This window comes from Acanthaster planci, linkage group LG04 (genome assembly GCF_054643075.1).
Source record: "Acanthaster planci isolate LZ-2023a linkage group LG04, COTS_SCS, whole genome shotgun sequence".
Classification (NCBI taxonomy): domain Eukaryota; kingdom Metazoa; phylum Echinodermata; class Asteroidea; order Valvatida; family Acanthasteridae; genus Acanthaster; species Acanthaster planci.
In genome coordinates, this window is record NC_141780.1 from 12,387,057 (window position 1) to 12,410,644 (window position 23,588).

A 23,588-nucleotide genomic window follows, 5' to 3' on the forward strand; every position below is an offset into this window, starting at 1 on the left:
TTAGCAGACCAGTGGCTCAATGGAAGTGGCATGCCATCAGTGTTACTGGTTAGCAGTCCTTAGATGTAAGATAGTACCATACATTGCTGGCTTCCTGATGAGATTCATGCAAACTAGCCTGGGGCATCCAAGAATTTCAGTTAGCATCCACGAGTGTCGCATAGCTGGGTTGTGTGAAGAGTTTGGAAGGGTGGAGAGGTACAAAGAAGAGGGGAGGGAGGGGGTATGACCCACCTTGACAGGGGAGCTCTTGGGCAACATTCGGCAGAGCTCACTCCTCAGTCTCTCAGCTAGACCAGGTAACAAGGTTGTCCCCCCACACAGATACACAGACCTGAAAGGAGTTGTTCATGTATTCAATCAATCATGTTGTGTTTATAAGTAAGTGAAACACCTGTTCTTAATATTCCAATGATTCTTTACTATTCCATACCCAGATTTTTATCAAAGTGAACCTGCCCTGGACATGGGATTGTTTCTGATTGGAAGACACCAATCTTAAATGAAGAACGAGACAATGGCCACAATGTGAAATCAAGTGAAACAAAACAAATCATGAGTCCTAAGACATACAGTACCTTTAACCTTGTCTTCGCCAAAAACTTGGGCCCCAGCATAGAGCAATATTTGTAACAAATAATATGCTGTGTAAAATAGCAAAATGTTCGATGGATGTGTGCTAACTTTACATACCTCGTGTGGACTTGTGAACACGATGCAGGAAAGGGAGATGTTCTATGGACTTGAGCGGGGGGAGTTGGAATCTGCCCCAAACATTTTATTCTCAAATCGTTGTGGTGCATTTTTATCATATATCTAGTCTTTCGGATATTTTTCAATAATCTCTTGATCTCATCACAAATTTCATGAAAATCAGACCACGCAGTGACCATTTTTCTGGGGCAGGTAAATTAAAAAAGTATACTTTTTCAAATGACATGGCCTTGAACTTCAATTGGCAACAACAAAAAACTATATGTCAGATTACAATGAAACTTCACGTGTACTGAGTGTAATGAGTGTCCTTATAAATAAGATCAGACATGGGACAGCCAAGTTGGGGGGGGGGAACAGAATCTGCCCCTTCCCAGATGAGATGGTCCGAAAAACCCCGGCTCTTAAGGGTCAACCTGTCATCTGCCACTACGATTGTATACAACCAGATTATAATCACATACTCTTCATGAAGCTATTCCAGAAAGTCATTGCCACAGAAACTTGTTACAGATCCTCCCCTATCAACTGGACACAGTTTTCCTGTTTGTAGACTTCTAAATGCTTCTTATAGTGTGACACTTTTGATGTTTACTACTCTATTTTTGGCATTGGTCTTCTCACCTGCACATCTGCTTTCTGATGTCATTACTGCATGCCTGGATGGCATTGTAGACCAATGTATGCAAACCAGGATGATCTTTGCCCCAGACCTCTGGATGGAACAAACCCTCTGTGCTACGGAACCGGGAGTAGTCTAACTTGACAGATCTGTGAGAGGGAAAAATCAACTCAGGAGAGAACATCAGGAATTGTACACGCATAAATACCAAGGATACGCTTCCTGCATGCATAGAAAGTTTGGAAATGTGGTGCAAGTTGACCCAAGAGGTCTTCAACAGAGGGTATTTTTTAAGGAATAGGCCAAGGTTCCAGCAACTTTCATAGTCTGTTTTGAGCCAATAGGGATGATTCACAATGCATGTACAGTGCACTACCGAGAGGTTGCCACAAAGGGTCCATTTCCAAGTTTTGTTAACAAAAACATGGCATTTATCTATAGGTATTTAGGAGTCTGGGAGCAACATCAATGAAAAACATGATGTTGATTACACATTTGGCACTCATACATGTAATACATGATAACATCAGGTGCAATTCACATTCCCTAGCTGTGCAGCTGGCAAATAAAATTTGTCAATCTTTTCTCACCATGCACCACGAAAATTGACCTCTTCGTATATATGTACACTGCACTGTGTGCATATATACATGTAGCCTGCATTTGACTCATCAGGTTGAAGTTTATCTCTGATCTTCTTGGCATGAAATGACTGAGACTATTTCTATCCCCCCCTCCTCCCCAGATGGGATACCAGCCCACCACAGGCTGCTCACTGGTACCCATTTATACTCTCCTGAGTGGAGAAAGGCAGGTAGGGGTGATGTGGCTTTAACACCCAAGGACACAACATGTGGCCAGCAGCTGGATTCAAAGCCCTGACCTCTGGTCATGAGTCACAGACCTTAACCACACTCTCCCCCTGGTCCTTTTGGGTGCATTGTCCTATTTTCAAGGCGAGGCAAATTCTCAGTCAGGCTGAGGTGTTTGAAAAGTACCCCTACAGTTTCCTTTGAAAAAAGGAGTTTATGTACATAAGGCCCAGGATCAACTCCCTAGATTCAGGGGCTTTCATCTGAGGGCAAAGCAGACAAAAATGCTATTGAAAAATTGTCCAAAGAGCCTGAGAAAGAAGCTGCTGACAGACTTGGGAATGTTAAAAAAATCCAAAAGTTAAAAATTTAACTGGTTAACCTAGAAAAACTGGACAATTAATTGAAATCTGAAGGACCCAACAACACTTTGTTTTTGTTTGAGAGGCCTCAGAGACTTCAGTTGCTCGCAATGAGGCTCCGAACTTTGTTGATTTCACACAGTTTTCAATGGGGCTTGAATTTAGCGAAGAGCACCTTTAGGACAATATCCTTCCCTGGCTTTTCCAAGAATTATGAAAATCAGCAGTGTGAAACACTTTCTATGAAACATGACAAACAGGAAAAGAAAGACAATAAATCTTTAAAAATACAAAGCCCTCAAAATCTAAACTGAATTGGCCGTTAAAAAATGATATGATGTTTTACATCTGCACAGACTCTTATTATTTTTCCAGACTTGGAAATACAGCCTTTCTTGGTTCTAACAGAAACCTGCTAGAATGTGTCACTTTGAGTACACTGTGCCAACTGGATAATTGTTAACTGTTGACATCCTGCATGTTTATGTGTAGTTTTGGAAGCATTTTGGAAGCCTCTGAAAAAAAAAAACTCAACCATTTTTCAACTTCAATACAAAAAGAATTTAACTTGACGACCCCTTGTTGAGGTGGAATACCATTTGTGAATGGATGCTGGCCTTTTCCCACAATGCATGGTGTGAAAGTTGTCTCATCATGAGGACCTGTCGGTGGCACAATGTGCTGTGAACAAATCTTAGACTGGCCACATGATCTGCATTTTTTGTCTAGGGCATTAGCTGCCAACACACCTAGGTGTAATTTAAACTCAAGTCCATTTTGGATGCAGCCTTAAGAAGTGACCTTCTGACACTTACCTCGATCCATTGGGAACGTCAAACTTTTCTACATCGATGTAAGTGCTGCAGAGTTCAGGGTCTAGGGAGCAGAACTTGAACTCAGCATGATAGTCCTGAGCTACGAAGCAGGCCTGACAGGAGCAATAAAAAGGCACTACCTTCAGTCCACACAACTAACATGTCCTGTCGCCTTCAGGGTGTGAAAAATCACTGTCTTCTCCCTATGCTTTGTGAGCTGTAAAATATCAGTGAACTTACATGCAAGCCTCGTGTGACACATGATAAAAGGTCACTATTTCTTAACCAGGTAAGGCAGCCTCCTAAGGTACAAAGGCACTAATACTAATAGCAGAGTTTCATTACATAATCTTACAAAACTGACGGCATAATTTCTTCCATGACTCAAAGCTTTAAAGCACCCAACACTGTAATGTGATAGGGGACAAAAGTGGGAAAAATGAACTGCACAAGCACATATTGGGGGAACATGTGATAGAATCACAAATATGTACATGGTGTGATCTGCAAATGGTGAGCTTTGTCATTTTGGTGCATATCAATTTCAAATTGACACTGTCCTGTTTTCCAAACTGTTTGATTTGTGGTTCTAGACAACGATGATCCATGCTACCTAGAACCATCTGAAAAAGCTAGTGTCCAGATAATTTTGAAGTTGATATGCACCCAAAAGACAAAGCTTACCATATGAAGGGTTTTTGCCTATATCACATCAAATAGGTACATGCTGCACATTCATGTATCATGCTGTGCATGCTGCATGTTTTGTTTATGGGCAAACACCACTAGGAGCCCACGTTTTCAACACAGACATCACACATCATCTAATCACAGTCAAAATTTCTAAACGTTATGTATCATCCACTCATCCTTACGAATTGGGTCACTGTAAACTGACCATAACCAGCAGCTTGTCTATGCAGATTTCGGAGTCGGGGAAGGGGGTAACATGGGGATGAACATGTAGAAAAGACTTCTGACATTTGTACCTTTTAAAAGCGCAGCTGCATGCTTCCTGTTTGTAAAAAAAGAGGCATTAGCCTGGATACACCACTGATCACCCCCAAATGATGAAGCAAGGATGATTTCTACCATGTTCCTTATGCAAAATGGTACAACTATACAAAATCTCACCCTTTCCTTTAGATATCTTGCTATGTACATCTCAATCTCTGTGAAGAATCTGGTCGAAAGGAGGATAACAAAAATATTGCTATGGCCATGTAAATATAAAAATAAATAGTATGGCATACAGGCTAAAATGACTCTAGTTATGATTAAAAAGTCATGGGTAAAGAGATCCCATGATAGGCAACATGATGACATAAAGTCAGACTGTACAAATGATAATGTGCAATTTTGTTTTCATTTTTTTCCTGGGTTAGAAGGAACTCCTACAATAAGGGTAACGTTTGTATACACATGGGATGGTAGACATTGATCAACCTTGAGCAATGGCAACACCAAGGAAACATGGCAACTTCTCTCCCCCGGAAATTTATCATCCGCCACGTAACCTTTAACAAGCGATGGTTCGAATTATGAGGAGTTCACCTCACCTCACAAGGAAATGATTAATGATATCTTGTGAAAAGCAATGCTGCACAAAATGCACGGCTAATTCATGACAGGGAGAAACTGAAGTTATGAACTGGTGTTTCTTTACAAGGGTCATTGAAATGCCCTGCTTTTTCTGAGAATGACATGCAAACCATTTTTGTCTTTTTTTGGGAGAAAACAAAAAAGGAAACCAAAATTTTGTTAAAGGTCACTTTCAGGCAAAAAAAGCTGCTAAGGTCTGATTTGATGTGTACAGAATTGCACAGCTAAGCGCAATTTGTGCTAGATATATATGGGTGAGCTAAAGCCTTTATGCAGTGCCTCTAACAACATCTGTGAGCTTTCCTAATGAGTGGTTGCAGTATAATCTCTTTCCCACATGGAGTCAATAAATGACTAAAATGGAGTTAACACTCAATGAAATTGTTAAACCTCTGTCATGACTACTATATTTTCATTGGCTTAGAGGGATCACATGACTGGCTGTCATGTCACCCTAACCGTTGGACATTACATCACAATGTGATATACCGGTACTGTAGTCCTCATCCAACAGAACAAACCACAATGCAGGGACTACCAACCGGACTATTCATCGGTACCTCATGGCCGTTTTCCAATACTAACTTCAACTGTTTTTTAACTAGCTGACATTGCAACTGTAAGCGCATTAATTAGTTTAATAGTGCCACAAAACATCAAATAAGAACCAAGAGAGCCAAAAATTACAGTAATCCTATTTAATTTAAACGCTTCAGGCCCACAATCGGGGATTGGTTTTGGGAACGAAGACTGAGACGGAGCCCAAGTCGAGTATTGGAAAAGGGCCTATGGCTACTTTCACCATAGTATTCACTGCGAGCATTGAACTGGCACCATAATCAGCCACTGCAAGTTTTTGCCAACAGTTGAAGCTTGAGTCTTCATAGAAATTCCTAAACATAATGTCTACTGAGCTTAAAAACACATGTAGATTTTCCTTCAAAAATCGTTTTTAAGATGTCAAGATAAATGGCTTTCAAGCAAGACACATGTGACCAACAATGAGTCTAGGAATATTATTCAACTTTCTGTGTCGTAGAAGACCGAGATACTCGTCATTTTGATTAAATTCAAGACCTCCAGGGAAGGAAAATATTACAAAAAATTGAAGAAAGAGGTATAACAACTGCTGGTGACTGCTGTAATATGAGGTATGATGTTTTAACAACCTCATCAGGGGCTCATTGTACCCTTGGCTTTGCCTTGGGTGCCATAAGACCCACATTGCGGCAGTCAGTAACTGTTAAATGCTGTGCTGACTTTGAGTAGTATCAATGTGACAAGCTAAACTTCAACACACACCATAATACATGTACAATTTCAACAGTGCAAACAACATCACACAAGGAAAGAAGTTTGACGAGTATTTTTCAAAGTTAATCCTGATGTAGTTATGGGTAGATTGACTATAGTGTAGCCATTAATAATAGCCAGCATCTGAGTTCAGAATTAAGAAGACATGGCACTTTATGGGAGGCTGTGCCCCGAGTGATTAACTGCCTAGAGACTATGACAACTCAGCACTGACTCACCGATAACCGCCCTCCGTCAACAGCCGCTGTAAGTGCTCTGTGATCTGTCGTCCGCCAAACGGCAGCCTATACACTCCTTTCTGGATGATGTATCCATCCACAATGGGCACTACATCAATCCTCTCCCCAATGTTCACTACATTACCAGAAAAAATGATCAAGGAACAACTCAGAAACGGGTGATAAGCATGTAAGTTACATGTAAGTTGTGTCTGCCAAGTGCCTTGCTTATGGACGCAATCACCATGCCTGACTTTCTTGAGACTCTTAAGAATAGTGATAAACTAATTCACTGACCATAACAAGAAGCCGATAGTACTGTTGTGCAACATTTGCATGGAGATCATATCATTCTGGTATTTATAAAATGCCAGCATATTGCTACTCACAATGTAGTAATATGGGAAAAGTGCTACCTCATTTCCGGGCTTATAATCAAGGTTACTGAATTCATCCAGGCTTGAGGTCTTGGTCATGATTGTAAAAACCTACCAACTATCCCAGAGGTCGCCTTGTACGAATAGAGGGCCATCAATGCTTGCTCCTGAACAAACACGCCTTCTGGGTTGAAACGATCAAAGATCATCTCCACTACTTTCTCCTGTTAAGCAAATACCCAAAACATCTTGATTTCTTGACTTACTACATGCCACTTTCACCAGGATTCACAACAGATATAACAGCCAATTGTAAACTGCTGGCAACCTGATCTTACCTGAAGTTTCTGTTTATGAATGATAAACAGAGGTTCTGAATTTTTTTTGTCTCTGAGAAACATTTTGCTTCAAAAATTGAAACAAACTAAACTTGTATCAATACTCAATACATTTGATGTTCATTTAACAATTTTTATTTAAAGTCTTTACTCTATGAAGTCTATTGGCAGTGACACCTATCTCATGTTGCCAAGTTTGTTTAATCCTCAGGAAGATATGTAGCAAAAATGACAAAACTGTGTAGCTTGTGGGAATCCACAAGTGACTTGCAGCAACCAAGACTTGGGCTCTAGAGGTTCTGAGCCTAAGATGTGTGGGCGGTCCTGGAGAAAGCTATTTATGGAGAATCAAATAAAAAAAAAAAGGAAAAGGGGAAAAGTCATCTTCACTGAAGGCAAACTTCAAGGAATGAACTATGACTCACTTTCTTAGGTTACATTTACAGGACCTTATGCGTGCTAAGGATTTGCCTGGCAGCTACAAATAGCCGACATAGTCACTATTCATAAAAGAACCTTTCTTATCTTTTTCTTTGTTTTGAGAATTCACTAACACCTTTGCAAAGGCAAACACATCTATATGCAGAGTTTTATGTAGTTTTGATATCTTGGAACTTCAGGTGAATTTGAGCTTGCTGCTTTTTTTACAAGAGGTGATCGGAGTTTAACATTTTGGCATCTCCGTCTCTGATAATCAATATGACCTTCTAATTTCTGTCTTGCTACACAGTTTGGATTCATTTCAAGAGATCACTTTATCGCCGACATAAGCAGGGTTTATTTTTAGAGACTGCAGGGATGACTCAATGTCGGCAGTCCATGACACTAGCTAGCACATTATCTGTTAACGGAGCATCACATCAAATTTTCCTACGGCAAAAATGCCACATAAAACATGATTCAAGCCAAAATCATTTCCGTAGCCAGTGATTAGCAGGCTTCTTCTTATCTGTGGACATCACATAGATCTATAGATAGTATAAGCTGTTAATTTCTTTTCCGGAATGACTGTTTATTTCAACAGAAATGACTCAATGATGAAAATCTGGATATGGCAATTTGCTACAAGTCAGTGACCATTCCTCTCTTTAAAGCTCCCTCAAATGATGAGGTAATCAATATCTTGGCTGGTCTTAAATGTGCATTTAAGACCAGCAATTATCAGTGTTCATCCTCCTGAATCGGTCTTAAACATTAGTTTGAAACTGGCCAAGCGAATATTTATTCCCATTCATAAATACCTTGTTTTAGTCAGAGAATCAAAAGAAATCAATGAGATAGATTTCCATCGATTTTGTTCTAGAATCTTACTTTCATTTTTCCGAACACCCCGGTCCATTTTGTTGTATATTCCTTGCGCAAGCTGTCCAGAAGGATCTCCATATTTGGACTTGGGGCGCGCGCGTGGTGCATTCTGCTTGTTGCGTCACACACACACTCTTGACAAACAGGGATGGATTAAACTGTCCCGTATCCAGGTGCCCATGCGTTTTTACACAGCGGGCATTGTCAAATCTCAGAGGGCATTATCAAATGTTAATACACGGTCGCGTAGCGCATTGTTAAATAGGGAAACTGTCTCAGACATTTATGAATGCCATTTATTGGGCAATCAGTTGTGTGCGTGTGGGGGGTATATTGCACTGGATATGCATAAAATGGACAAGGCTTGGACGGCTACTGGTGTGCAAAACAATGCAGCCTTGGGCATGTTGAAACATGTCAGGGATCACATGCCTTAGTGCTGCACGCACAGCAGGATAGACCAGTTGATGATACTCTTACTTCTTCCAGCTGAATGCAGAGCTGATCTTTGGATTTTCCCTTAGAAACTAAACTTCAGAGGCACATCTTTTTGTTATTAGCATTTTCTCAACAGAACTGTAGCAATGTTGCAGTTGAGTCTTCCAAGTCCTTAACTTTAGTATCATAAAAGTTGATTAAGTATTAATGATGACAGAGTAGGGCGTACTTTCAATGAACTGAAATAATACAAGTTGGCTATGCAGATCACGCCTCTCCTCCAGATGCTCCAATTCCATCACATAAACAGGAGCCCAAGTGCTTAAACAGCATATTTCATGCATAATTCTAACTAACTATGGCACCTTACATTTCAGCATTCTAGTCACGCTCAGAAAGGGATGAGACTGCAGTACTTGTGGGGTACATAACGAAGGAAGGAACATACCGTGAGTTTTGGTCCAAGGTTGAAGGGCAGGATGACCATGAGTTGGTATGCAATTGGATCAATGCCCAGCTCAGTGAAGGCTGTGTCCAGGAGTCCCTCCACTGTTTGCATGCTCAACTTGAACTGTGAGAAGCAAGATAAACAAGGCGTAGAAAGGTGGAAGGAAGCTGGGACTACTGCATGCAGGTTACAAATCAGGCATTCTGGACTACGGCTTGATGTGTGATAGTACATTAATGGCTGAAGTTGAAGCTAGGAATATCCCTCCCCCCAAAAAAGAGGAAAGACTGACTGTTTTAGATTCAGCCTAAGTTTTGACAGAGTTACTGAATACACAAGGCGATACTTGTTTGGGCAAGTAAGGCGTGGAGTAGAAATGGATAATTCTGCACACCTATGGGGTCTTGGCATGGCAGCTGGGTGTACTGTGCCACAGAAAGTGTTCAAGCTGATTGCAATTTAGGCTCTTGAGAATCAATGGCAAAGAGGGAATGATTCATGAAGCATGAATCATCATCAAGATATTTTGTGTTTGGCAAGAAATCCTGAGACGAAAGACATCTGACTTATTCTGAGCACACATTTTATATTGAATTGTACATGCACACACACACATAAGTGTGTAAACGCCTTTAATCGTGGACTCGCTATTGTTCATCTTTTGTTCATACTTTAACTTTTTTGGAAGACCTCCCATATGTTTTGTACATGTTTTCCAACAGAGGACTCTTCGGCTACCGTGGACCCTATTGTCCCCTATTGTTATAGGTCCACGATTGAAGTTGTCAATCGGGGACCCTCTGTCAATCAGGGACCTCATTATCCTCAATTGTTCAGGGTCCCCAATTGAATGCAGAAACAAACTCACACACACACACCGTGACACAAAAACCAAACAGACAAAACATATATCTGATTAGCGGACCTTTGTTGACCTGAAAAATTACTCACTGACTGGACATATTACTGTCATGCACATGGCAATCAATTTCAACCCTGACTTCCTGGTTATTCCCTCATGATGAATATCATTTAAAGATCAACCACGATGCAGGAACCCAATATGACACATTCTCTGTCTTATAATGTTCAAGAAAGCACACAATTAAAAGCATCTATAGGGAAGTTTCACAAAATGAGCGGGTTCTACCTTTATCCCCCAGCCAGGAGATATGTTTTGAGGGATCTGGGAGAGTGAGGGGTCAAAGAAAAAGTCACGCTAAGAACCTTGGTCCGTCGCACCTTGACTTGTTCCTGCAGAGAGGGGTTCCTGAAGGGTGACGTCAGCTTGGACAGGCAGCGGACCTCGGGGGTCAGGGCTTCAAAGCCGTAGGCCACGCGATCCTTGTGCTTGGTGTTGGTGGCCACCACACAGGGGAAGAAGACTTGAGGGTTGGGGGAGTCACTGTCTGAGAGGACACCGGCACGCACTGAGCAACCACCCATGTCGATGATGGCAACATGCTGAAGTCATTGGAATTAGAGTGAGCAATAAAATAAAGCCTGCTTAGAATACTGTAGATCTGCTTTCAGGTCAAATGATATTTAAAAGCAGAAATAATTCAATTACATCTATTCTAACACTTTTTAATGCATGCAGGCAAATTCAGTTCCCGTACTTCATACACAGTTCAATGATGGACTTTAGCGCAGGCTCTGGAGAAGATGGACACCGGTTTAAAACTATTGATGCTCACCCTAACTTGCTAGGAGCAAGGTCCATGGGCATGCTTTCTCAGCTGCATTCTGGGACATCTTTTAAGAAAATGCAAGGATTATACATTGGCCTTTAGGGGGGTGGCCACGGGGAGAGTAAAAGAAGACATAGCAGAGGTTTACATCCCCTGAACAAGTCTTGAATTATTGGGGAAAATAATGGAATTTATGGCTTTACCCGATAATCTAGGGTGACCGATTCTAAAGTTTTTGCTATCGACTCTAAAATGTAAAACAAAGAGAAGTGTTACAACATGTCTAAATCTTTGTGAAGAAAAGTGAAATGGATTTCTGAAGCATTCTGCTAATACTTGATGCAGAAAATAAGATCTAAAATGGACAAGTTGACATTCTGGAGGGACAAACAATCACTTGCTCTGGTCTTCTGGGAATTCTAGAGAGGAGTATTCAGTCATCAAAATTCCAGACTGACCTTTCTGATGGTTGGCACCGCTGGCGATTTGGGTGTTGGGCTGTACACGCCACTCTCTGCATTCAGTATGACTTTCCAATCTTCAAATTCCATTCGGCTGCTGCATCGCAGTAGTAACACTCTGCCCCTCTGGGAGGAAGAAAAATAATTGGGTTGGACCAGTTTGAGGGCTGACGTGTGTGTCTAGTCTGACCACAAAGGGGCACTCACATTTCACTGAACACAATGCTAATCTAGTGTCTGTAGTCTGAGTTCCAGATCTGACGTACTAGTAAAATACGGGTCAGGTAGCTGTCAGTGTTGAGTGACCAATCTGACAGGCATACTTACCGATTCAAAGAAGGTTTGAAGTTTTCCAAGCACGTTTTCATTAACCTACAGTTGTAATTGTTGATGTTCATGTTGAACATTTGCATCTCTGTGTAAAAGGAGTTGTATTTAAAACAAACAGAATCCTAAGTTTGGAGTTTTCATCCTAAAAGAGCCCAGGGGTGGGTGGTGGGTGGGGTGGGAGACAGCCTGGATTCCCCTTTGACATTTTCTCTGATATCGTTTGAATGCATGTTGTTTGTGTAGAGCCATTGGGAGTTTTTTAGTAATGTCTCCAGATAATTTTGACACCAATTCTAAGAAAATCCAACATACCAAATTGTCCATTTCTCCAAAATAGGTTTGATTTTTCCCACTGACCTGCTCAATGCAAGCAAGCCAACATGAATGATGCTGTAAATCATAAATGATGAAAGCATATGTCCGATTGAATCAAAACTTCTGCGATGTATTCATAATGAATTTTTATTTACAAATATAGGTGGTATCAAGTTACAAACAAATCAGGCATAGGACAGCCGAGATTTTGTAGGGGGCTCTGCATTCTGTCTGGGAGATGGCCTGGGCCTCTGAGGAAAAACAAACACGCTATTTTCAGGTTAAATCACACCAGTAAAGAGCAATGCCAGAGGTATTGCCTTGTGCAAGTTATGGAACTCACCACCTGCATGTAGAAAATAGCTTCTTGGATAGAGATTGTATCCTATGCCCTCACCAAAGAACAATACCAAAACCAAACAACTAAAACTAAAAAGCCATACCCACAGCAACCAACGGACTATTCAGATTCTGCACAAGCTGAAGGTGCTGTTATAAATGTTCAAAAGTACATTAACCACACAAAATAATTAAGAAACCAAGGCCACAGCCAGTGTGCTTTTAACACCTGACTACGTGCCGTACTACTGGGACTGCCTGCTCATTAAGTATGCATCATTTTGACTCCCCTTCCCTTCGCCATCCTTCATGGTCAATAGCATCACATCCAGGAAGGTGCTTCAACGAAGACACATCAAAAGTTGTCAATCCTTTCCTCCCTACCCTCTTGACAACCCCTCAGGAGTTGTAAACCTAACCTAACAGGTTCAAGTGGGCCGTGACCTTAATGACAGGAAATCCCACTCCTCAAGAATTAACAAGGCGGAATTTGGCGGTTGTGAGGTTCTGCTCATCCCGGCCACCAGCAAGTGATGGATCCAGCATGTGGCTGTGTGTGGGTATTGCGCGGGTCTGTCTGCCTTTCCTTGCCACGACAGTGACTCACCAAGTCTGTGACCTCGATGCATTTGTTGCTGATCTCCGTAATGCGACCACCGACGAGCTGGATGTAGCCCAGGGATTTCTTGGCTTTGTGGTCCTGTCAAAGGAGTATTAAGAAGAAAAGAGAGCATTGTAATGCTCTGTGTTGCACTTGGACTCAAATGCTATGAGCAACTTGCCATTACTTACAATATATACTTGCAAAATCAAAGTCTTGAAGGCAAGGTGTCAGAAGTAGTATTCATTAGATTTAAAACATTCAGAATTGTACTTTAATCATATTACCTATGGCAAACCCAACAATACTCTTTGCGATTTAAGCTATACACCTGGAGGGGTAGGATAAAAGAAACTGGCATATGAATGGGCATGAACAAAAAAACCCTGAAAATAATTTGTGATGAAATTAATCATGGGGAGACTAATGTGAGCGCGGAGCGTGAAGGCCTTATGGCATGGGGTGCGGGGCCCACTTAAGGGCCCCGGAAAATTTTGGATTCTAGATGCGCTGTGGAGACAATCCTTGCCTCTAATTTACTGAAGCAAAATCTTCTCAATTACAAGGACATTTCTCATTATTTAAAAAAATTACTCTGATTTTGTTTTACTAATTAATTGGACTTGTAAAACCTGTGATGCAGTTCGTTGTTCTTTCACAAAAGTGTTTGTGGTGCTTGTAGTACTTAGCTGCATGCTGTATCAATGCTTTTGCTCCGGAAGTACCATACTTAATACGAACACAACCACTCACACCATGCTTCTCCAGGGTCGTAAAGCTTACGAAAACAGTCACCCACCACATGCTCATCTTCCGTTTCATCCAGTAAATTTGTCACACCACAACCAGTTCCACTTGTTTTCATTTTGTTTCCTGACTGCATATGTGTACAGTACATGAACATGTACCAATTTCCAAAAGCCACTTCGCACATGGCCAGCTGGCCATGCGGCCTCGAGCGCTGCCAAGAATTTGTCTCTATGAAATACGGACCCATTTGGAGTAATGCACATGCGTATGTATGATAATTAGGAGAATGGCCAGTCATGTGAGAGGAATTAACCAATAACAGGTAAGAGTCTGATTTTTACAGGGTCGGATTTTTGTGGCGAAGCGCGAGCTCACGATAGCACTCTTAACTGGTTCCCTCCTTTGGTTACGAAAAGAGAATTCAGGTTTTGTGGGAATCCGCAAAATTAGTACATATCGAAGGGTCCCGAAGCGTCGTCTAAATTGAATTGTTTCAAGGAACAAATTTCACTAAGTTTTAGGGAAGTTTTGAGCACCGCGTGGTCAACTTACATTTACCCCCCTACAACTTGCCCCCAAATTTATTCCATTTTTAAACTGAACTCGAAGACCACAAATATGAAGGTGAAAAAATGGAATTCCGGCCGCTTAAACAAGAAAGATTCCCATGCCTGAAAGAAAAAACTCTACAACCTCACCAAGACTTAACATCAGCTCCTGATATTTGAAAAAGAGGATTTAGTGTCGGGCTTGAAGTTGGGATTTGGATTCCACACTGACTTGGGTTGATTTTGGTTTGCAGTTTAAATGTGGGGCTCTTTCATATTACCTTCCTTCTTCACAGGTACCGGCAGGGTGAGCTTTTAATGTACCGGTCCATTTATCATGTTTATCGGATAGACTTTGTTATCATGATACTCTGGAATCAGCAATTCAGTGCTTGTGTATGGTTCACTGGTGATGTGCAACCTAGGCCAGGACTGGAAAAATAACGGGCATACGGAATCCACTGACTAGCAGCTACATCTTCAGGCATGGGTACTGTTGTAGGCTGTTTACAGACATATCATTCTGATGCTGCTGCACTGATTATAGTATAGAGCTACCAACAGTGATGCCTGCCTTTCCACTAGAAAATGCTGTGCAAGAGATCAGCAGTCACCAGCATTCTAACTGGATTAAGGAAGTGGGCATGCAGGGAATTCTAAGGCTTGGGTGTTGGGCACGTTCGGAACATACCAACCTCGTAATAGAAGAGGTTTCCCTGTTTGGATCTGAAGTAGCGTTTCTTCCACTTCTTGATGAAGGAAGCCCTGCGTCTTCCCATAGGCAGCTTCTCCATGTAGCCCTCCATGCTGACCTCCCCTGCCCGGCACAGGGGGCTCTCCCTATCCTGCTGGTGCCGCTGGATGTTGGAATATAGATCCTGCACTATGGGAATCTGTATGGAGTTATGTACATGTAAGAATGTGGGAGATCAAGTTATACATATTTATTCTCTGCGCTGCTCTACACCTACATACATAAAGAGACAATCAAATCCAAACGGTAAGACTGGCAAGGCCTCAAAGTGATAGATTTTTCTGCTTTCATTGCGTATTTCTTTAAATTACATTTTATCCACGTACTTTATTCAATGTACAATAAATAATTCACTTTGCACGGGGAAAAATCACCTTCAATGAAACTGCAGTTTTAAAATCAGCAACCTTAGCATTATGAAATCCAAGCTGATTCAGCCAAATTTGTGGCAATTCTTCAGCACAACAATGTGGATGGCATATTAACCATATGAAAACCTGCCAAAATCACCATACTCTCCATTTGAATCATTGATAAATGTAGGCTCCAAAAGGAATAATTTGGTCTCTGTTACACCTGACCTGTCCAATTTGACTTGGGAATATCTCTGAAATAGATTTTAAACTATTTTAATTTGTTTGGCAGGTAATTTGCATTACTTAATAACTCATGGAAATTAAAGTGCATGTTAAAAACTTACAAAATCTTATGTCAGGTATGAGAGGAACATGAAAGAAATTGGACCCAAACTTTATGGAATGACTCATTTGCAACAATTAACACTGTGCCGTTATGTGCTTCACAAATGGACTTGAAATAACTTAACTTTAGAAAAGATGTGACAAATACATGTAGGCTTATTCAATTAATAAAAATTAGTAAAAACCAATTTGTGTCCCAAATTTGGTGGTTTTTCGTACCTTTATCACAATAAGAGAGAAAGAGCTACAAGTTCATATAGGATTGACAAAAACGTGTACTAGGATTTCAATTTTATCTTCCAAAGTATTTTCTTGCTTACCGGATCCCATTTCTTGACATTATCCCTTTCTTCAAAGTGAACAACCTCACTGGTATCACTGATGCCAAATATGATGGGACCATCATATTTGTATATGACCTCCTCGTGGTGGTTGGAGGACAGACTTCCCCTTATGCTCCTATCCAGATGTTCATCGGCCTCACAGCAGTCGTCTGCGGGTGGGAATTCATAGATTGCTGTGTCGTCAGCGGTAGGGACTGACGAGTTCAGAATATGGTTGGTGCTGTTCTCATCCAGCCTGGCCGAGTTGTTCATGGGAACCTCTGTGTTTATGTACATGGAGGAGACCGCCATGTAGTTCTGGCCGGACTCTGGCCTGTTCTGGTGGCGGCGAGGTACCCGCAGGACTTCCTCATACTCTGATTGGTCCAAACTGTGTGTCAGTTGGCTGTGGTGGTGAGCATGGTTGCGCAACTTGGCTGTTGTGGGGCCATTCTGACCTTTGACCTGCCTGTCCATTCGTCTCATGGGAGTCTCATAGCTGCCATCATCCTCCAGCCTGGAGCTGTTGAGGCTGTACATGTACTCAGGCTCAGCAAGGTGAGGGTCTTCCTCTGGGACGTCTGAGTAGTCGCCGCTTCCGATGCGGAATGTATCGCTGGAGCTGCTTGTCTCCTGATAATTGCTCTTTTGCTTGACTGTGGGAACCTCCTCACTCAGGAGGTCATCCTTGCTCTTGCGGATGGCCTCCTGCATGGCCTCCACCTGGGCAGCCAGGCTCTGGACAAAGTCCCGGCAGGACTTAAGGTCGGTGGGCCTGGGTCCCTCTGGTACCACCTCCTCACTGATGGATTCTAGCTCGGCAAAGGTCTGCGTGTCTCTTTTGTGACTCAGGCAGCTGGAGCACTCCGAGGAGATCTCAGAGCCGTCAGAATCCTGATGGTCAGTCAGTTCATCCGAGCTCACCTCAGAGCTCAGTTCTGAGCTGCTCTCTGACTTCTTCTCACTCTCCCATTCTACGGTCATCAACTGAAATACATGTAATATAACAGAATGTTATCAACAGGATACATGCCGGTACATGTACATTTATACTGAGCATCTTCAGTAAATCTCCAATGAGTGCATATTAAACTGAACAATTAATGAATTCAATGCAAACTGCACTCGCAGAATTCAGCAGTCGTAATAAATTATGATATTCACAACAACTAATGCACTGACATGAATTCAAGAACACAATTCCCTTGATAGGTACATCAATTATCCATTTCCTCTAACATTATTAGAGAAAACTACTCCAACTATGAATTAAGTATCTTGACAGATTAATGTCTTCAAGCAACTAACTTCCTTGTCAGTTTGAACACTTTATGCAGAATAACCAGAGATAATGTAATTGAAGGACAGTGCACTCCATGATCCCCTAGGTGGATCCAAATAATTGTAATCAATCCGAGAATTTAAAAAAAAAACCATGTCTGTGACACTGTAATCAATGCTATTAATATACATGTACTATAGGTGATCTCTGAAGGCTTTCTAGCTCCATTAACCCTCATCAGTGAGGACGTCTTTGCAATGCAGAAGTATATCATTCTGTCAGGATTAGTTAATTGCATATGTCATTCCCACAATATATTTGCCATATTCAGTTGAAAAATTGAACATAAAAAGGTGATTTTGAAAAAATGAACAAAACCAACCAAAACCAAAAGGCAGATCATGGATTTCAGGACCTTTCCTTTATGGTCACATCTCCTTCCCCTTCTCCCTTCCATCCTTTTCATTGCATCAAATCAATGAATCATCATTGCAACGTACCACTGTCAAATGTGTCAAGCATTATGTGGAATTAACAGTCACCAAGACACCTGTTGGGCCAGGGGTTGGCCCAAGGAGGTCACTACGTGAGACAACTGCTGTATCAACCCACAGACACCTCTTGCTTTTCACCGTTATTAACCCCCAAATTTTACAGCTACGGTGGTAGTTCAAATACACCAGACTGTCTGTATTTCACATACTTTTCCTATAAACTCGAGGAAGTCTTGAAAAAAGTCAGAAACCTCAGCCTTCAATCCATTTCAAGTCAAAATTTCTGACTTAACCAGTCGCATAACTTGTAGCACTTGGAAAACTTCCTCTACTTACAAGTCAGAGTATGTTATTTTAGCACTCTAAACCTACTACCAGTAGGCACAAATTAATAAGTGCAGGGTCCATTAGTATTTGGAATGTCATCATAGCTTCAGTAATGTAATGATCAACTGACACTGATGTTTATGACGATACATGTACAAGACTTCGGTCATTTTATTTTGTAGATGCAAGTCCTACTTCCATGTACAAGATGACTACCTTTTGCTGAGTGTTGAGCCCCATTTTTATGAGTATTTATAACTGCACAAAGAATCTTTATCAAAGCAAACCTGCTGTGCACCAACAGAAACACTGAAACAAAGGTGTCTGGGGAGACATACATTTATCAGTGTAGATGGGATAGAGTTGGTCAAGAAAATGTTTCAGAGAAATCAGGACAACATTGTTGGACCTGTCGGTATTTATGTGCTGAATCTCCCTTGCTTTGGGCTTGCCAGATGGGTCCAACTTACCCTGGACAAGCACTTGCGGTTCCGTAAGCACAGCTTGGCAAGCTTTTGCTCAGAGGATGTGAACTGGTTGTTGTTGTCCTCTTCGTCTGAATACTGTACACTGCTGAGACGCTTGTACTCATGCTGGAGTTTGTTGATTGCATCTTGTAAGACATGGGCTGCATCCTCAAGCTCCTGGGTAGGAAGAAACACAGATGTCAGAGAAAAAATGAGAGTAAAGAAAGCTACCAAACTGGATCTTACTGTTTTTAAGAGACAGCAGTACAGGAAATGGAGAGAACTCTTTTTGAATTAAATCTATCCCAATGTAAGGTCATGCAGGTTTTGTTTCTTAGTAATCTGCCAACTCCTGTTAATTTACAATTTACTGGTAATGGTGAGCAATTTGATAATGTACCTTCTTTGAAACTTCTTGGTGTTAACATATAAAATGATCTCAAGTGGGATCTACATGTTAATTATATTATTAGAAATGCTTCACGTAGGTTACACATTTTGAGTAAGTTGAGGAAGAATCAGGTGACAGCATCTGACTTACTAATGATATACAAATTACATGTACATAGTTGTCCTTTATTGGTAGTTGGAGTTGTCACATGGTCTTCAGGGATCACAGATGCTATGGACTAAAGCATTGAGAGGTGCAGAAATGTGCTCTAAGTATGACTGCTTATCCAGCCACTTCCGTCAACGGTTCGCTTATTAAATTAATTTAACATTTTAATACTTATTTTCTGACCTTTAATGTAAACTGAAGAGTGTAAGTCCTTGGACTACCTGATCTGAATTGAATTGAAGTTTTGAGAGAAGTTAACAAATTAAACAAAATGAAAAACTACCCATGCTTGTAACCTGCAAATCATGAACACTTCATTTTGGGTGTAAGGTGGATGTAAAATATGAAAGATTGACCAATTTTTCATAATTTTTACATCAGCAAACTCCACATGGAAGAAATAAGGACACTTACATGTATGCACCACTTCTGTTGCTTTCGTAATACCTACATGTACATGTATGTGCAAAAGTAATGGTTTCGTGCACACTAAAATGAAAATTTTCATATTCCACACCATATTAGTGAATATACTGCTTATCCTATGCACTCTTGTTTTGCACAGTGCAGATGTCCTCACAAGTAGCTGAAGTGGGATAAAGGAAATTAACGAGAGCTGCAATCAGCAGCGTCAGAACAAAGTCAGCATACATGTATGTCAATCACTAGCACGTCTTATGACGCCTTATGTAAGGAATACCATTTGTATCCCAAATCAAGCACCAAGCTATTGAAATCAACTGTGGCAGACGCCTTCCTTTCAGTCTGTTCACTGTCACTTTTCACCCCTTACTTTGTGTACTTGTGAAATGACTTGTGTCCAAACATACACAATTTTGCGATGAACCTGTGATTGAAAAGTGAGTGACTGGATATCAGCATTAACAATGTACAGAGTACAAGCAGCTGTGAGTTACCAGATCATACACGTCAGGTACACTGTCTACATGTACATGTTAACGCATACATTTTCCACAGATGCAAGGTCTATGAAATACTTTATAATACTGTAGGATATCCAACAAAAGTACATGTAGCCAAACGTAACTGAGTACTGGCAGATTCTACTGAGGTTCTTACCGATGCATTAAGAAGCACCGAGCAATGCTACCTATGCATGTACATGTATACATGTTTGTTCATGCAAACAATAAAACGAACTCTCTAATCATCCATGGGACAGCTAAAAAAATGTACGATGTACATTTTGGTTCTACACACAAACAGGCACTAATCCAGAAACTGTATTGTAATAAATCAGTAATTTGTATAGACGTTTCAAGTAGGTGTGAATGCAACATTTTGTTTTCTGATCTAAAGCTACATGTAATGGTAAGTATAAATAACCTACATGTACATGTACATTAACATGCATGTCTAACATCTGGTATATGAAAAGTTTGCAAAATCTGCATATTATCAAGCCTCGTCTAATGACCCAAAATATCTAGAATGATCACCATATGTCACCATATGGGAAATGTCTGTAACTACACACTAAAGTCTTGTACAAAGGATTTCACAGACAACTGCAAACATTAATTTTCTAACTTTCAATATACATTGTGCAAATTGTAGGACGCATTGTTTTGATGTGCATGTCAAAGAGAAATACCACCGAGGTTGAACTCACAATCTGTCCACAGCAAATAGCAAATTTAACAAATGTGCATGCAGGGTCAAGCAGAGTTTCAGTATCCTTTGTGCTTTATCTCAGATGTCTAATCTAAAGCTTGTACTTTTGGAGGTGATGAATGGCAGATTTGGGTAAGATAGATACCATAGAATGTTTCTACAAATGACACTGGGAAACCCCTGATATGGGTCCAGGTTCATTGTGCATTTCTGCTTCTTATCAGAACTGCCCAGAAGGCATGTTTGTACAAGTATTAATGACAAACGTGTGCTTCAGGGCTTCAATTTAAAAAAGAACCCGGATAACAACAAAAACGCAAAAGAGGACTCTGCTATGCAGTAGTGGCTAATGCCTGTTAATCCTCAAGATGAACTTTTCGATGTAACTTCAGAAATGGATTTTGGCATTAACAATATAAAAAATAACTGACATCATAACTGTGAACAGATTGTAAAGTAAAAGCTGGTGATTTGTCAAAACATCTATACATGTAAAGATTGCTTGAGACCCCCAAAATGCATCCAAGCTGCAGCAGTGCTTACCAGACTAAGCAGAATTTCAACAAAATTAAAAGCTATGTCAACTTACATGTATTGTGAAGAATCAGAAAACATCAATTTTAAGTTGAGAATTACTGAAATTAATACATATCAATTATTATTATATTTGATATTAAATACAGTGGTACAATAATTGATAATTGACTAGTTTTGAAAGGTGAAGAGCTTCAGAATAAGTTTTCTATTTAAGTAACATTACAAAATGATTTTCAACTGTTTGAGTAGGTGAAGTACAAAAAGTTTACTTTAATTCTGCCCAAGAAAAAAATATCCCTGTCATATCTCAGCAGCAATGGAGACAAAGCAACAGCAAACCTAACATTAGTAAAGAAAAAAAACCCCACCACATTATCAATTAATACTTTTATAAACAAATAAGGGTGGGATGTTTTATGTTTAAACATTTGAGCAAAAAAAGTTCCAAATCCATTTACAGATTTTCCCAAAAGCTGAAACGGAACAGCCTCTTCAGAGGTTTGACATTTTAATTAACACAATCTGGCAAGTGTTTTCATTGTAATTAATGATGCCTGTAAAATGTAATTTGATTTTCAGAATACTTTACTTCTCAGTTACCATGAATTCCTCACTGGAATTTTGTGTCAACTCTTTACGTTGTATAAAATTGGTGGTGTTTAAAGTTTTCAAAAACACCATGGTAAGAGTGGGACGTTTACACCTTTAAGCAGTATGGAAAAGTTTTCTAAACGTTTTCCAAATTAAACATAATTTTTCACCCTTTAGAAAGAAGTCAAAAAGTCAAAGGAATTGTGATGTTTCAATCTTAGCAGAATCTTTCTCACAGGAGAAAGAAGGTACGGTACTAGGATCCAAATCTCATGCCTTCAAACTTCCAAACTTGGTACTGGTATATTTCAGGTCAACAAACACTTTGCAGCAGCTTTGTACAAAATGGTATAAAGTTTTGTACACTAACAACTTAATTTAATCCATCTTGATGTTGCACAAGACGAGATGTACTCATACAGGAGGAAAGAAAAGTCAGGCAAGAAATCCAAAGACAGGAAATCCAATTTCAAGAGAAAAGTTTCAAGGGGCATACACCAGGCTTAATAATAGTTACAGTGTAGATTAATTCCTTCCCCAGAGTTCTTGGGTGGAATTGAGAAAAACAATACAAAATTATACAACTTCAGTCTGAAACCCTGACTTATTTGGTGAATGCTCGAGCTTGGTTTGGAATTGGAAGAAGAATAACAAATTGTTCTTACCGCTTCTAAATCCTCATTCAGAACCATGACGATAGTTTCGATGTTGATCACCGGTAACCATCCAAAAAAGACTGTCGACTCAAAATTTGTCCAGTGAAATACCTCTCGAGTAATATTTTTCCATAAACACAAAGTACCTTTCAGGGCTTTACACTTTGTGGAATATCTTCCTTTTTTTCCAATCCCAATTCGCTGATCTTCTTACACTCTGCTGATGTGACTTGAGTCCGTGGTACAGCCCTGATTGAGCGGCAGCTTGGGTCACGCTTTACCACTTTACTGCAAACACGGCTCTTATAAATATGTTTTTGCTGACAAATTTCCGTGTGGAGGAAGGGCCCTTTTACATTTGTGGTGCAGAGACGTGCCGAGACTGGGATATGAGTCATGGCTAATATTAAGAATGGGTGGGCTAATGCACAGTGATCCTTTTTGCAGTGCACTCTTTTATTCCTGTTAAATTTTCTTTTCTTTTTCAAGCAGAAGAGTGTGTGTATAGGCGTGGTAAGGCTTTGGGTGGTTCAGAAGCCTTGATGCCACTGTCTGACAGGCCAGCATCAGCTACAGCCTAAATGCTGAGTTGGCTCTGAAGAATTACAGACTGAAAATGCTGCATCATTTAATGTACGTTGCAAGTCCTCGGAAAAGATTTTAGTTCAAAGGTAATTTTAATTAGTCACTTGCAGGTAAAGTTAATTAATCTTTGGCAAGTGACGAACCAGTACATTGGCCCTTTTCTATAATCTAAGTGTGTTCACACAAAAAGGACAGAAATGGGTCTGACTTCACAGTTATTCAAAACCTTGCCTTGAGTAAAATGTTAATTATACTTGATTCTTTCCCCATGAGACCA

The 23,588-nt window shown here is 40.4% G+C and overlaps 1 protein-coding gene across 3 annotated transcripts in view; it reads right to left on the reverse strand.

Moving 5' to 3' along the window:
* Positions 1 to 21: 21 nt before the first annotated feature.
* The window catches only part of LOC147799394 (uncharacterized), a 31,131-nt gene continuing 7,564 nt past the window's right edge, over positions 22 to 23,588 (reverse strand). Inside the window, exons 1-14 of one of the 3 annotated variants that reach the window (XM_087136165.1) lie at positions 22,736 to 22,985; positions 18,752 to 18,925; positions 16,176 to 17,165; positions 15,096 to 15,293; positions 13,109 to 13,201; positions 11,515 to 11,643; positions 10,593 to 10,829; positions 9,366 to 9,488; positions 6,952 to 7,060; positions 6,460 to 6,595; positions 4,460 to 4,508; positions 3,326 to 3,438; positions 1,339 to 1,485; positions 22 to 334 (exon numbers count right to left, since the gene is read on the reverse strand). In XM_087136165.1, the coding sequence (XP_086992291.1) occupies positions 43 to 334; positions 1,339 to 1,485; positions 3,326 to 3,438; positions 4,460 to 4,508; positions 6,460 to 6,595; positions 6,952 to 7,060; positions 9,366 to 9,488; positions 10,593 to 10,829; positions 11,515 to 11,643; positions 13,109 to 13,201; positions 15,096 to 15,293; positions 16,176 to 17,165; positions 18,752 to 18,925; positions 22,736 to 22,762 (2,817 nt within the window). In that variant the 5' untranslated portion in view covers positions 22,763 to 22,985 and the 3' untranslated portion in view covers positions 22 to 42. Of the gene's footprint in view, positions 335 to 1,338; positions 1,486 to 3,325; positions 3,439 to 4,459; positions 4,509 to 6,459; positions 6,596 to 6,951; positions 7,061 to 9,365; positions 9,489 to 10,592; positions 10,830 to 11,514; positions 11,644 to 13,108; positions 13,202 to 15,095; positions 15,294 to 16,175; positions 17,166 to 18,751; positions 18,926 to 22,735; positions 22,986 to 23,588 lie in introns of those variants that run through there. The other 2 variants (XM_087136164.1, XM_087136163.1) reach the window with 2 other exon arrangements.